The following is a 13905-nucleotide window of genomic DNA, read 5'->3' on the forward strand; positions in this document are numbered from 1 at the left end:
AACTTAGTGAGACCCTGCTTAAAAAAAAAAAAAAAAGTTTTAGAGTTGGTAAGATGGCTCAGTTTCCAAAGCAGGTACCGTTTCTCAGAATCTCCAACTTCACCAGCTCCTGTCTGGCATTATGATCCTCCTGCCTCAAATTCAGAGTAGAGGGATCCCAGAATGTGCTGCCATACCTGTCAAAGAGCCAACTCTTAAAGACATATACATGACAGGACCAAGGCAGTGACAGTCAACCATCAGGGCAGAAAGAACAGGACCAGCTGAGGGGAATGAGGGCAGGCCACGGTGGCCAAAGAGGCTATACAGAAAAGCAGGGAGAGAGGTGAAAATGCAGCCAGAGATGCCGGTCCACAGGAAGCTAGTCCTACTTCATGTTCAGCTTCCCTAGGAAAGTGCCACTTGTATGGGAAGTTCTGGCCATACTGAGAAGCAACCCATCGGAAGTATGAATGGATCAAGTGATGAGGGGAGATGATGCTAGGAGGGGAGTCAACATTCAAGATGTGCCTGAAATAAGAATACAGACAGGCTAGTCATGAATGTGGTTGGAAAGTGAAAGAACAGCAGGAGCCACCAAATCCAGTTTTAGAAAAAATTAGAGAATTAGAAAAACTGGAAGACAAGGTCATTGGTAATGTAATGAAATGGACACTCCCATCAACATTGTCATTTTCAGCACCTTTAGAGGCCAAATCAGCTGGTCAAGTCCACCCAAGTGTCACCCATGGTAATGACTAGAAAGTGGAATGCATTTTTGACAACCATTTAATTTATCCCTTGTTATCCACCATTTCCAGTTTACATTACAAAAAAGAAAAAACGAACAGCCATAGAGCTAGACGTAGTTGGACACGTGTCTAAGAACAGATTTATTTATTCATTCATTCATTTATTTTTGTTTTTTGGGGAGAGGGTTTCTCTGTGTAGTGTTGGCTGTCCTGGTCTTGCTTTTGTAGACCAGGCAGGCCTTGAACAGAGCTCTACGTGCCTCTGCCTCCCTGAGTGCTGGGATTACAGGTGTGCTCCACTAAGCCCGGCTCTGCCTTATTTTCTATCTGCTGGAAAACTAGCAAGGAAACCTAAACAGCCAGGAGAAGAGGCCAGGTTTAAACCAAAGCCCATCTTGCGTCTCTTTCCACGTTTCATTAATTGCCTTTCCGGCTGCACAGGGCGAAAGAAGCCAAAATATCGCCCTGAGTCGCACCCTCTAAACCGTGATGCCAATTAAAACGCAGACTTCTGGATTCCAGCCTGAGTAGTCCCGACTTGACCATCAATCTACGGAAATGAGACACTTTACATATATATATATTTTTTTTATTATTATTATTATTTTTTAATTAGCGACCAGAAATCTCGGTTGACGCTTGAGATCTGTGGAACAGGTTTGATTCCTGGCAGCTACCCCGAAGCTCCATCAGCCCCAGCCACTCCTCACCCTGCGTTGGTGCCACAGATAAAGGGCACAGGTAACGCTGGACCCCCCTCAAGGTGTTCTGATAAAAACACCCCAGCTGAAACAAGCGAGAGCCGCAGGGCATTGTGGGAGACATTGGAGGCGAGGCGGGCGCGGAGCATTGTGGGACACCACGGAGCCTGTTCCTACTCTCGCCTCAGCGTCTCTCGCACCGAGCGCGGCCACGTTTCAGTTCTGAACCGCTTTGGCCCTCCCCGAATGCCGCTGACGTAATCACTCCCTACTTGTGTCTGGCACCTCAGAGGCTTAGGAGAACATTTAGCCAAAGCTGTGACACACTTCCGGCTGCGCCTTCACTTTACGGCTCGACGTTTTTCCGCTGACTAAGAAGGAAGTGGTAGAATCATTTACGACAGCGCTGATCGCGCTTTACGGCGCCTGGCTCTGCGCGCGCATCTTCCCTCCTGGTTTGGTTCCTCCCGGTATCGAGGCTATCATAGTCCCTTCCTCGGGCCATCTGTCGCCATCCGGGCCCGTGGAAACTGTTACAGGTGAGCGGCTTGTTTCGTAGGGACCTGCGGACCCCGCGAGCCAGCCTGGGCTAGGCCGGGCTTCGGGGACCTCCCGGAAGAGCCTTCCTTTACGTCCTCTCCTGTCGTCGCTGCCCCTCCGCTGGGCGGGGCGGGAACTTGCATCGGGTGGTCCCAGGCTGGATGGACACTGTGAGTGCAGGGCACTGGACCCGGTGTGTGAACCTCTTCCGATTCTCCGCCTAGGGCCGTCGGGAGCCAAGTATCCTCCTCTGGGGGATACTCCTCTGCTCCGAAACGGACGGCTGGAAGGACTAGGTTCCAACTCTGGTCTGAAACGGAGTTAATGGCTCCTGCCCGTAGTGTGCACTGTGATCTACACTGTATCGTGTCCAGCACTGCTGTCGCGTCGTTTTAGTTCTCCCCCTACGAGTAACTTTCTGGTTCACATGTGCAGAAGCCAAAGGACCAAACCCTGCCCATCCAGGAAGATGATTCATGTCAAGCCTCGAGCCATCTTGAACTTGTGACATCTCAGATTTACAGTTGCTTTTGAGGCAGTTTGTTGGGTCTGGCTTGGTTACAGGCTGCCACCTAACTACAGTATAGCCAAGAGAAACCCGGGCTTAAGTAGACAACCTTGGAAACTGTTCCGAAGTCATTTGCAGATGGACTGCTTGAGTTAGCAGAGCTAACTTTGTATCTCAAAGATGGGGCGTTGAGAGAGCAATGGTGTTAAGCTGTCCTGCCGACACAGTGCTCCCACATGCTGGAGGCTCTTACTTCATGTGAGCTGGGGGTTGAGGCTCCCAGGTTTATCCCTTGTTGCTGTCATCTTCAGCCTCCCTGGGGCAGAGCAAGGAGCAGGGGTTAACTGAGCTCTCAACCTGTGTTCCTGCAGTTGCTCTCCAGCTTTCAAGGTCCTCTGGACCTTTTCAAAGGGTTTCTTGTATGTCAGTGCGTGGTTTGTTTTGTTTTCTGCTGTTTTGTTGGGAAGTGTCCAGCAAGCACCTGAATTAGTTTTTACCATTCTATAATGAGCTGTAGTGTTATACAGACTATGATTCAAAGCTAAACTACCTGTGTGAAAATCTAATCATCCAGCATTGCAACTTGTGTTTCACTGTCCCTTTAAATCTTTCCCCGGAAAGTGTAGCGCAACTGGCCTCTGCCCCACGGGATTGTCAGAAGGGCTTAAGGGGTCTGTGTGCTGTAAGCAGTGACAACAGCGTCCTGGTGCTTGTGTTTAATGAAGTTTGACGCTTGGCTACTTTTGCAACCTTTACTCATTGAGCCATCTCACTGGCTTTTGTCCTGCCACTTCTGCTCTGAAGTTTGTGGTGACCCTGGTCACCAATGGTGCTTTCGCCTTTCTTAAGATTTTGTTGTTGAGTGTGTGAGTGACGTGAATGCCAGCATGTGCATGCCCTGGTATTCAGCCAGAGGTCAGAGGACCACGTTTGGGAGTCGATTCTCTCCTTCCCCTTTCCTGCTGCCCTGTCTCACCAGCCCAAGGCTACTCCATGCCAGTGTCTCTTACCAAGTAGTAATTGTGCTGCATGTTAACTGAGAAGACAATGGTCCTATGATACAGACTGATCTTTACTTTAGAGACTAAGGCTTAGAGAAGTCTGGTGTTGAGTGTTTTGATAAGGTGTTCTGAGGGAACTCATCACAGTTTTAATATTTTCATAAATGTTATGCTGTGAAAGAAAAGATGTGACACCCCAACAGGGAAGGCATGGCTTTCTTTCAAAGATACTTGCTAAAAAAAAGAAGGTATCCTAGAATTAATGAGACAGGAATATGTCACTGGTATCAGAAATGTTGAGTTTTAACTGTTCTTAGAGCAGTTTACAAGAAAACCCTGTCGGTGGTATTCCAAGCCTAGGGCTTTGCTTGGTGTGCAGCTCCAGTGTTTGGGACTTAACGGTCCTCCTTCAAAAAGCCGCTCACACTGCTTGTTTTTTAAGGTTTTAGAAGATGGCAAAGTTCATGACACCTGTGATCCAGGACAACCCCTCGGGCTGGGGTCCCTGTGCCGTTCCTGAGCAGTTTCGGGATATGCCCTACCAGCCATTCAGCAAAGGAGATAGGCTGGGGAAGGTATGGGGTCCCTTCAGCTGGGGCAGCTACTCCACAGCTCCCCTTTTTCTTTTTTACTCTTCATGTGGGAATACCAGCTGCGGAAGGCCCTGACCTCCAGAGTAAGTCAGAGGCGGGATAGCCATGTACAGAGCATGATGCTGGTGCCTTTTTCACTCAGTTTCCCTCCCTCCATCTCTGGGGTTTCTGGGTCAGCAGAAGCCTATTCACCTGACCTGTTCTCTTCCTTGTCTTCATTACACCTAACAGGTTGCAGACTGGACGGGGGCCACATACCAGGACAAGAGGTATACAAGTAAGTGTGACCCACATCTGGGCCGTGGGAAGGTGTTACTTCTTTCAGTGAGTGCCACAGGAAAGCGTCTTAGGAAAAGAAAGGCTCGTGGTAGCAGTAGTTATTGGGAATGTATCCTGGAATGTGTGTACTAACCGTGGTTTTGGAAGTAGTCCCAGAAGTTAAACTGTTAATTATGGTCGAGGTGACACTCAGAGACGTCTACAAATACGTTGAGTGTGCTGCCATTTGCATTCTATTGCTTGGGACTTCCTGAAGCCATCAATGAATGAGGTTTTGGGCCCTGGTTAAGGTTCTGGTAAGGGAAAACACTCTTCTTGGTGACAGTGAGACAGTTGGAGTGGCTGGCTGGAACACTAAGTTAAGGTGAATGAGGTCAGAAAGAAAGTCTGTCATGATCGATGGCCATGCCCGTGACTCTGGGTGGCAGGAACGGTGGGACCCCTCAGATTCCTACATGACCAGGCAGAGGTGAAGTGAGCTAGCTTGAGATTCTTGGGCTCTCGGTAAATTGTTTAGACCCAAGCTCTTAAACTTTAATTGTGCGTGTAAATCACCTGGGATCGTGTTTAAATACAGGTTCCCATCCATCAGGTCTGGGCAGGGGCAGTGAGTCTGCACATCTCCCAAGCCTCTGGCCAGTGCTGCACGTCCCAGAACCACACTTCAGAGAGCAAGGCTCAAGGCCGTTGAGCATGATGAGCAGACTGTAGGCAACACTTAACCCACACTGTCACCTTTGCCTGCAGACAAGTACTCCTCCCAGTTCGGTGGGGGAAGTCAGTATGCATATTTCCATGAGGAGGATGAGACCAGTTTCCAGCTGGTGGACACGGCGAGGACACAGAAGACTGCCTACCAGCGGAACCGGATGAGATTCGCACAGGTGGGCCCTGGGCTGGCAGCCTGAGCCCCTGGGAGCTCTTATGTGGAAGCTTCTACTGCTCTGCAACCATTTTGAGACAGGAAAGGCTTGCGGGCTTTGGGCCAATCCCGAGTGGCAGTTCAGTGACCAGTTATACCAGAATAACTTTCAGGGGGTCCAGGGATGCGTTGAAGAAGTTTAGGTATCTGTTCACGGTAGTTCAGACATCACACAGCTGTTCTGGGAACCCACTGTCTTGTTTAATTGCCGCATGCAGCCTTTGTCAATTAGATGGTTTGGTTGGGTGCCTCCTGCTACATAAAGATGCAACTTTAGCAACTCCAGTAAAACTAATACACCCACATTAGTGGGAGTGATAATCCAAGCTAACATGAGAGCTTCTCCCCTTAACCCAAATACTGTAGGTGCCATAGAGTAAAAGCACAGAGACAAAAAACTGGGGGCTTCACACCCTAAACTTGCTTTCAAGATATCATAAGCCATGTCTCTAAGGGGTTAACGTGGGTCTCTTCCTACTTCCCAGCGGAACCTCCGCAGAGACAAAGATCGACGAAACATGGTGCAGTTCAACCTACAGACACTGCCTAAAAGTGCCAAGCAGAAAGAGAGGTGAGCATCCCTCCTTGCAAGGTCAAAGCTGTGTACCCAGATGGGCTGTATTCAGAATTCACAGAGCCAGAGCAGGGGTTAGCTGTCTTTCACTTTGGCAAAAGAAACCAAAACCTAAGCTATTGCTGTCCAAGACTGGGTCATGACAGACAGGCAAGCGGGGACCAAGTCAGACATTTATGCTGTAAAGCCATAGCTAGAAGTAAAGTGGCTCTGTGGCCTCTGTAGATTCTTGGTGCCTGGTTCCCGGCAGCACCATTTACACTGTCTGCTCTGTGAGCACAGCAGCCACCACAGCCTAGCCGTGGCTGCCATGACAGTAATTGTGGGCTCAGTGCACCCCCGTGGTTGGTACTGGGTGGGGTACACGCCTCCCCAGCATGCTTTTCATCTAAGCCCCCATTTTCTGTCCTGGTAGCAGCCAGGAAGGACAGTGCAATTCAGCTAGAAGTCCCCACTGACAGCATTCTGTCTGTCTTTTCAGAGAACGAATTCGCTTGCAGAAAAAGTTCCAGAAGCAATTTGGCGTGAGGCAAAAATGGGACCAGAAGTCACAGGTAGTGTGTCCATACCTGGATTCTGTTGGGAATGGGGCAAGTTTGTTTCTTTTACCCTCAGAGATAGGAGTCGTGTGTGCAGTTGTGTGGTCTCTCAGTGACTGCAGGCAGCCTAGACCACCTACGTCCCTTGTAGAAAGAAACCTTGTGCCCATACACAGTCCGGCACGCCCCAGTCCTAGCCAGTGCTGCTCTTTGCTATCTCTGAATTTCTCTGATGCAGGCATTTCATAGAAAATGCGCCCCTTATTTAGTGCGGCATTTTGGGGTCTGTCCCTATCACTGCCTATTAGTGCAGTATTTTCATGTTTTTTCTTCGTTTCTGTTAAGGATTGGTTCCAAGCACCCTCAGAGAAACTCAGATTTGTGCACGCTACTTTCTCTTGTATAGAATTGGGTAGCATTTACATGTGTCCTATGTGCATCCCCTCATGGACTTTAACTCACCTCTTGATTATTTATACGGGTTGAAAGTATCATTTTTAATCTCAAGTGATCCTCTCCCATCAGCCACCGCCATCAGGGTGTTCAGTATGCTGAGCACCCAGAATATTTTCAGTTCACATATGACTAAATACAGAACCCACCAGCATAAAGCCTGCAGATGTGGAGAGCTGACTCTACTTACTACTTTTTGCTAAGTAGTATGTCTTTTTATGGATTGCCACATTCCTTCCACCATTCGCCTTTCCACTTCGGCACTGTTAGGAATGATGCTGCCATCCTTGTGGGAGCACTGAGGATAGCAGACATGAGCAAAAGCAAGAGTTCGGGCCAGGAGTATAGCCCTGCAGTGAAGTGGCTGCATGGCATGCTCAGAAACTTGGTTCAGCCCCCAGCACTGTGAGGTGGGGCAAATGATGTGTAAATTGTGGAGGTTACACTGTGGTGGGTTTGGTGCTTGTTGTGTTCGAAGTATGTAGAACAGCCAAGACCATAGTGATTGAGTAAAAGCCCTTCCTGTGTTGCCCTGTCTTTTGCTTTTTTTGCATAGGATATCAGTATCTTTCCCTGTGTTTCTTCTGCAGAAGCCCCGAGACTCTTCAGTTGAAGTTCGCAGTGATTGGGAGGTGAAGGAGGAGATGGACTTCCCTCAGCTGATGAAGATGCGCTACTTGGAAGTGTCAGAGCCTCAAGACATGTGAGTGGCTTCTTCACTGCTGCCCACACACTCAGGCATGTGCACCAGCCAGGGATCCATGTCTCCGTGAGTCCTAGCACATCCTTCTTCTCACTCTGGGTATCTGCGCAGGCACACAGTAGCTCAGTCACTTTGGGCAGGAGAGATATGACAGACGTTAACCAGAGGACAGGGACATGGAGCTAAGTCAGTGGGAGCAGAGCTTAGCCCAGGGGTCCACACACCTGGCTGCCTCTGTAATGGGCCCAGTTTCCCAGGGGAGGTTAGCTGGATAGGGTATGTTTCCCTGTGTTCTACAGAGGAGCATTGGGAACTAGGAAGGCAGGAGACCGAGGTGGCATTGCAGAACTGTCTCATTTTCAGGGAGATCAGTTCCATCTCTTTCATGTATGCTGGACTACTGGGTCTTTTCAGACAGGCCCTCCTGTGTAGCTGAGACTTAAACTTGCCATCCTCCTGCCTCTGCCCTCCCCAATGGTGGGGTTGCAGGTGAGCACCGCTGTGCGCGGCATGTAAGACTTCTGGTTCCATGGCATAAAAGAAGTGGGGAGGCTCTCTCTGAGTTTCCTCTCTTCCCTCAGTGAGTGTTGTGGCGCACTGGAGTACTATGACAAAGCCTTCGACCGCATCACCACGAGGAGTGAGAAGCCTCTGCGGAGCATCAAGCGCATCTTCCACACGGTCACCACCACAGACGACCCTGTCATCCGGAAGGTATGCGCCCTTTGCCCACTTTAGGAATGTTGCTGAAGCTCCAGAAAGGACAGGGCGTGAGAAATGCAGGTGTCCCTCAGTATGCACAAGAGATTGATTCATGACCCTCCCCTGGATACCAAAACCCATGGATGCTTCATTACCAATGATGTGACTAGTCAGCCCTGGCACCCCTTCTGCACTGTTCACAACACCTAAGACTGGACACTGCTACATACACAGTCGTTACATTGTTGTTTGGGGAACCTGGCAAAGAGCGGGAGCAGTGCTGATTGGGCACATATCCCCCCTACACATTTGGTAGATTGACTGGTGAGAAGCCCAGATGCAGAGCTTCCTGTGTGTGCACATAAGAACCTTAGGTAGGGGTCTTCTGGGTCAGACTTAGAATTTGCTGGAAGTGGAGGCTTATTCCTGGGTACACTGAAATGTGCTGAGCAGGGGCATGCTCAGATCCCAGCCCTGTCAGGCTGACTGACTTAGCTGCACTAGAACCTTAGCATCCTCTCCTGCAAAGGCAGAGAGGTAGCTTGGCTGGAAACTAGTGTGCTTCCACCACAACCTGCCACAGTGACTGAGCAGCCTTGACAGTTGATTTGCTTCAGGTGACTAAGGGGATCTTTTCTTTCCCAAGTGACCTCAGCATCTTCAGTTCACTCTCTGTCTCTCTCCCCCCCTTGTAGCTGGCAAAAACACAGGGCAATGTGTTTGCCACCGACGCCATCCTGGCCACACTGATGAGCTGCACCCGCTCTGTGTACTCCTGGGACATTGTCGTCCAGAGAGTGGGATCTAAACTCTTCTTTGACAAGAGGGACAATTCCGACTTTGGTAAGCAGGTGGGGAGCAGCTCAAAGGCATGGGTGCTGCTGGTTCAGAATAATCCCTTAGTCCTAAGAATGGGTAGTGTATCAATCCTTCTCGTCCTGGAGGCCAAAGGAAGAGACTTCTCCGTGGGCTTCAGCTCTCTGAGTCCTCACACCACCACTGTGATTGTGCTGTTACTTGCATAAACCTTCCTGGCTTCTGCTTCTCGGTTATATACTATAAAGAAAAATGCATATGCATGTGTTTTATGACACACACACATGTATATACACACCGTCAGTGAATCACTCACAGAATGACAGCATGAAGACAGCAGTCTGATTATGTTTGAGTCTCAAGCCTCGTTTGTTAAAATGCCAAAACAGACACATTCTCTTGAGGAATCCAGAAAGAATGAGAAGGAACTTCTTTCTTTCTTACCGTGTGACTGGTGCGGTAGTTAGGTCTTGTGTGTTCAGCACCTTGTGGAGAGGCCTTTGTCAGCAGAAGGCAGTTCTTTGAAGATGGGCCCCTATGGTCTAGAGTCCCCACATCTCCCCGTGCTGCTGTACACACTGCCAGTGGCTTTGGCTATGTAAGCAGGTAACCATCCATGCTTGGGTTTTTACAGACCTCCTGACTGTGAGTGAGACGGCCAACGAGCCTCCTCAAGATGAAGGCAACTCCTTCAACTCACCCCGCAACCTGGCCATGGAGGCCACCTACATCAACCACAACTTCTCCCAGCAGTGCCTGAGAATGGTGAGCACACGGGCAGCTGGCACCAGCTTGCTGGGTTAGGTCACTGCTGCTGACCCTCTGCTACGCTCTACACTGTGGTGTGAGGTTGCCTGGGCATGACCCCTCCAGGTAACAGGATCTAAGCCACAAACGGGTCTGTGTATTCAGGTGTATGTCCCCTTTGTAAAAGAACAATATTTACAATGCTAGTCTCAGGTCTGTCTCACATAGCTGTGGAAATCCCTTTTCCTGCCTTGGGGTTTTGGCATTGAACAAATTGTGTACCTTTACTGTGATGGAGGAGGAACTATGAAGGGTGTTGTGCCCTTTTAATCTACTTTACATACACTTCTTAGGCTTCTGCCTCCCTTCTCCACCCCAGTCCCTTCCAGCCCTCCATCACCAGGTAGTAAAGAAAGAAAGTGGGGAGAAGGGGACTAGTTTTCCTTAGCTCCTTCCTGCTGTTTAGGGTCATCGGGTTCCTTGGGGCAAGTCTGGTCCTCCTTTCAGAATATCTCCAACTTCTCATCACGCTGCGTCAACAGCAACCAGGAGCAGCAGGGGGAAGCACCAGCAACCCTCTTCTTTTCTCGGAGCCCCCTTTCTGTCTGGGCTCTGGCCTTTATTCCCTCTTAGAGTCCTTAGAATTAAACTGTCTGCCAGCCCCTCTCAGAGTCCACGTGAGGCAAATAGTATCCTGCTGTGGGCAGTCTGGTTCAGTTCCAAATCCCACACCTGGGAATAAACAAAAGCATGCTTACATATCAAGAAACAAAACTTCCACAACAGTTCCACAGTGCTAGGTTAGCACTCCGCCTGTGGTGAGGGAAGCAGGCAGTGGCCTGCTGGCTATTCCTCAGTGGGATGTGTTGGTTTGCACAGTGAGCCCAGACCCCCAAGGACATAGGGACCTAGCCAGGGCTGTCGAAAACAGTGTTGGGTTTGCTGACTTGAAATCAACCCTATCTCCTGAAAGCTCTGTCGCTTCTGCAGGGGAGAGAAAGATACAATTTCCCCAACCCAAACCCGTTTGTGGAGGATGACATGGATAAGAATGAGATCGCCTCTGTTGCTTACCGGTACGTCAGCTCTGCTGGGGTATGACCAGACTGGGGCACAGACCCTGTCTAGTGCTCTGGAGGCTCCATCCAAAGCAACAGATCTTGTAGTCAGTGAGTCTTGCTGTCCTTGTAGTTACCGCAGATGGAAGCTTGGAGATGACATTGACCTTATTGTCCGCTGTGAACACGATGGTGTCATGACTGGAGCCAACGGGGAAGTGTCCTTCATCAACATCAAAACGCTCAACGAGTGGGACTCGAGGGTGAGGCACCATTGCATACACCTGCAGTGTGTGGTGGGGTTGGCTAGAGTGAGTGCTCACAGAGTGGCCAGGCGGGTGTTGGGCAGGAATAGCTTGAGTTTCTTTATCCACTCAAGTCCCAGCTGACAGGGTAGAACAGTCTGAGTTAAGAAGGTTTTCACTTTCTGCATCTTCTGTCTCCAGTACTTAGTCTGTTCATCTGGCCACCCATTGGCTCCTCTCTACACAGCTGATCTTGAATTGACCTCACCTCTTTGAAAGCCCACTCTCTCTGACCTCTTTACTCAGCCTGCACCTCTTGATCCCTTTATCCAGCACTGGCACTGCTGACCTTAAAAGATCTGGACTGAAAACATGCACACATGCATGTATAGTCTGCTTTCCATTGTCCACCAGTGCCCTGGGACAGTTAGATCAGGCGTCAGTCCTCCCTGGCTTTGTGTGTGGCTCTCTATTGATGAGAAGGGAGGAGCTGCTGCCTCTGTACAGGATAAAGCATACTGGTGAGGACAACTCTGAGGCCCCGCCAGCCTGTGATGATTGGCCTGCCATCAAAATGTGGCTTAGAGAGCCATTGTCATCTGGAGCCCGTAGCCCTCTGTTTTGTGGCATCCATCTTTCCTCATGCTCATACTATTCTAAAATTGTACACTCCTGCCCCACTCAAGTGGCTAAGTCCCCCGTGCAGCTCATGTCCCAAAGTCCTTTATATCTCAGTGCTCTCTTGCCTTACAAGCACATGAAAAGAAACTTTATGGCTTAAAACAGCACCTGTTGACTGGGACTTGGTGGGCGGGTGTCCAGCATGTTGAAGTGTCATGGATGGGAACTAAGTGTGTTCCAGAAGCAATTATCTTGGAAGCTCATCTGGGTGTTGGGGAAGTCAGGTCCTTGCAGTGGCACAGCTTAAGTCCCTTGCCAGCTTTCAAACACTCCTTCACCCCCAGGAGTCCTCACCCCTCTCCCTTAGATACGTCTCAGATCCTGCTCACTGCAGTCGTCCAGGAACCCAGGCGGCTCCTATCCCACTCTGGTGCTTTTTTGTTGTCTTTTTATTTCATTTGTGAGTCTGGAAAGGAACTTTCTCTACCTTGTGCCTGTCTTTGGACATCTGTCTTCTGTCTGACCTGTGTTCAGTTTGTCTCTGCCTGTGACTGTCCCCGGGATGATGTCAGGGCTCTTTGGTGTCACAGCACTCTCTAGGGGGCTACTGCTCATTTTCCAGTTTTAAGGGAAACACAGAATCTGTCAGATAGTATTCGTGGAATGGTGGGGACCTCCCTGCCGATGACCTTAGACTGCCCTACTTCCCATGTCTGGAAGTCTATGCCTGTGAAGCATCAGGTGCTGGACTCGTGCCCCTCAGACTCCATCCTTCTCTCCATGTTCGCTGTGGCACAGCGTGAAGCCCAGTTCACCACACAGCGCCCTTGCTTGTTGGGGAATCATCAGTCTACTTCTGGCTCAGGCATACTCTTCACTTTCTAGTGGCTCCCTGTCTTTCAGAGGAGGCCCTGGTGTCTTATGCGGGAGGTGTCACCCTCACCCAGTAACCAGCCTTCCTTCTGCAGCATTGTAATGGCGTTGACTGGCGTCAGAAGCTGGACTCTCAGCGTGGGGCTGTCATCGCCACTGAGCTGAAGAACAACAGCTACAAGTTGGCGCGGTGGACCTGCTGTGCCCTGCTGGCTGGATCTGAGTACTTGAAGCTCGGGTGAGACTCCTGCGAAGGTGCTGGGGCAAAAGCTGCTCACCCCCCTTTACTTTGGGAAAAGCAGGCCAGGCATTACCACAGGACCGACACTGGACCCCAGGCATTGCCATCTTTCTACAGCCAGTGTCACCACCCATCCTCCTCCCCCACAGGTATGTGTCCCGGTACCACGTAAAGGACTCCTCACGCCATGTCATCCTGGGCACCCAGCAGTTTAAGCCAAATGAGTTTGCCAGCCAGATCAACCTGAGCGTGGAGAATGCCTGGGGCATCCTGCGCTGTGTCATTGACATCTGCATGAAGCTGGACGAGGGCAAGTACCTCATCCTCAAGGACCCCAACAAGCAGGTCATCCGGGTCTACAGCCTGCCTGATGGCACCTTCAGCTCCGAGGAAGACGAAGAAGATGAAGAGGAGGAAGAGGAAGAAGAGGAAGGTGGGCAGAGTGGGCCTATGAAGCTTGGGGTAGTCTGAGGGCTGGTAAGGGAGACAGGCTAGTGCTGTGGTCACCTTGGCGGCACAGTAAGAGCTCCTTGCACTTCATGTAGGGTGCCACTCCGGCTCACCAAAGGGGCCCAGGGAGAACACTGAGAGAAGGCCCTGACTAAGGCCTTTAATCACAGAGGCAGGTGGGTCTCTGAGTTTGAGGACAGTCTGGTCTACACAAGAGAAACCTTGTCTCAAAAAACAAACAAACAAAATGCTGGAGAGATGGCTTAGCCATTAAGGCTAGGCTCACAACCTTAAATATGAGAAAGCCCTGGGCAGCTGTTGAAAGGAAAGCAAGCTCAGCCCTACAGGGATCAGGAGGACTCAGCAAAGAGGAGGCCGCTTTGGCCCAGAGGGAAAGGCTACATCGATCGGGTCACACGGTGAGGCTCACTTCTCTTAATTGTTTTTCTTTCAGAGGAAGAGACTTAAATGAGTTGGACTGGTGCCCACGTGGGTTCCATCCAGCTGTGCTTGGGCACCATGTGTCTGGCTTCCTGCTCGCTGTGACAGATGGAATAAAATTTAAGTTCTTTCAGTTTCTTCCTTTGTCCTGTGCTCCCATTGTGATC

General features: G+C 50.2%; 1 protein-coding gene across 1 annotated transcript; it reads left to right on the forward strand.

The window, feature by feature from the left end:
* The first annotated feature begins 1818 nt into the window (after positions 1 to 1818).
* Eif3d (eukaryotic translation initiation factor 3 subunit D) lies at positions 1819 to 13876 on the forward strand. The gene is made up of 15 exons (XM_021636761.2): positions 1819 to 1971; positions 3924 to 4056; positions 4306 to 4351; positions 5101 to 5237; positions 5761 to 5846; positions 6331 to 6403; positions 7432 to 7544; positions 8126 to 8258; positions 8942 to 9089; positions 9697 to 9827; positions 10800 to 10885; positions 11001 to 11130; positions 12702 to 12844; positions 12997 to 13280; positions 13752 to 13876. The coding sequence occupies exons 2-15, from the start codon at positions 3934 to 3936 to the stop codon at positions 13763 to 13765; spliced, it is 1647 nt and encodes a 548-aa protein (XP_021492436.1). The 5' UTR covers positions 1819 to 1971; positions 3924 to 3933; the 3' UTR covers positions 13766 to 13876.
* Positions 13877 to 13905: the final 29 nt, after the last annotated feature.

Source organism: Meriones unguiculatus, chromosome 8, assembly GCF_030254825.1.
Source record: "Meriones unguiculatus strain TT.TT164.6M chromosome 8, Bangor_MerUng_6.1, whole genome shotgun sequence".
Taxonomy (NCBI): Eukaryota; Metazoa; Chordata; class Mammalia; order Rodentia; family Muridae; genus Meriones; species Meriones unguiculatus.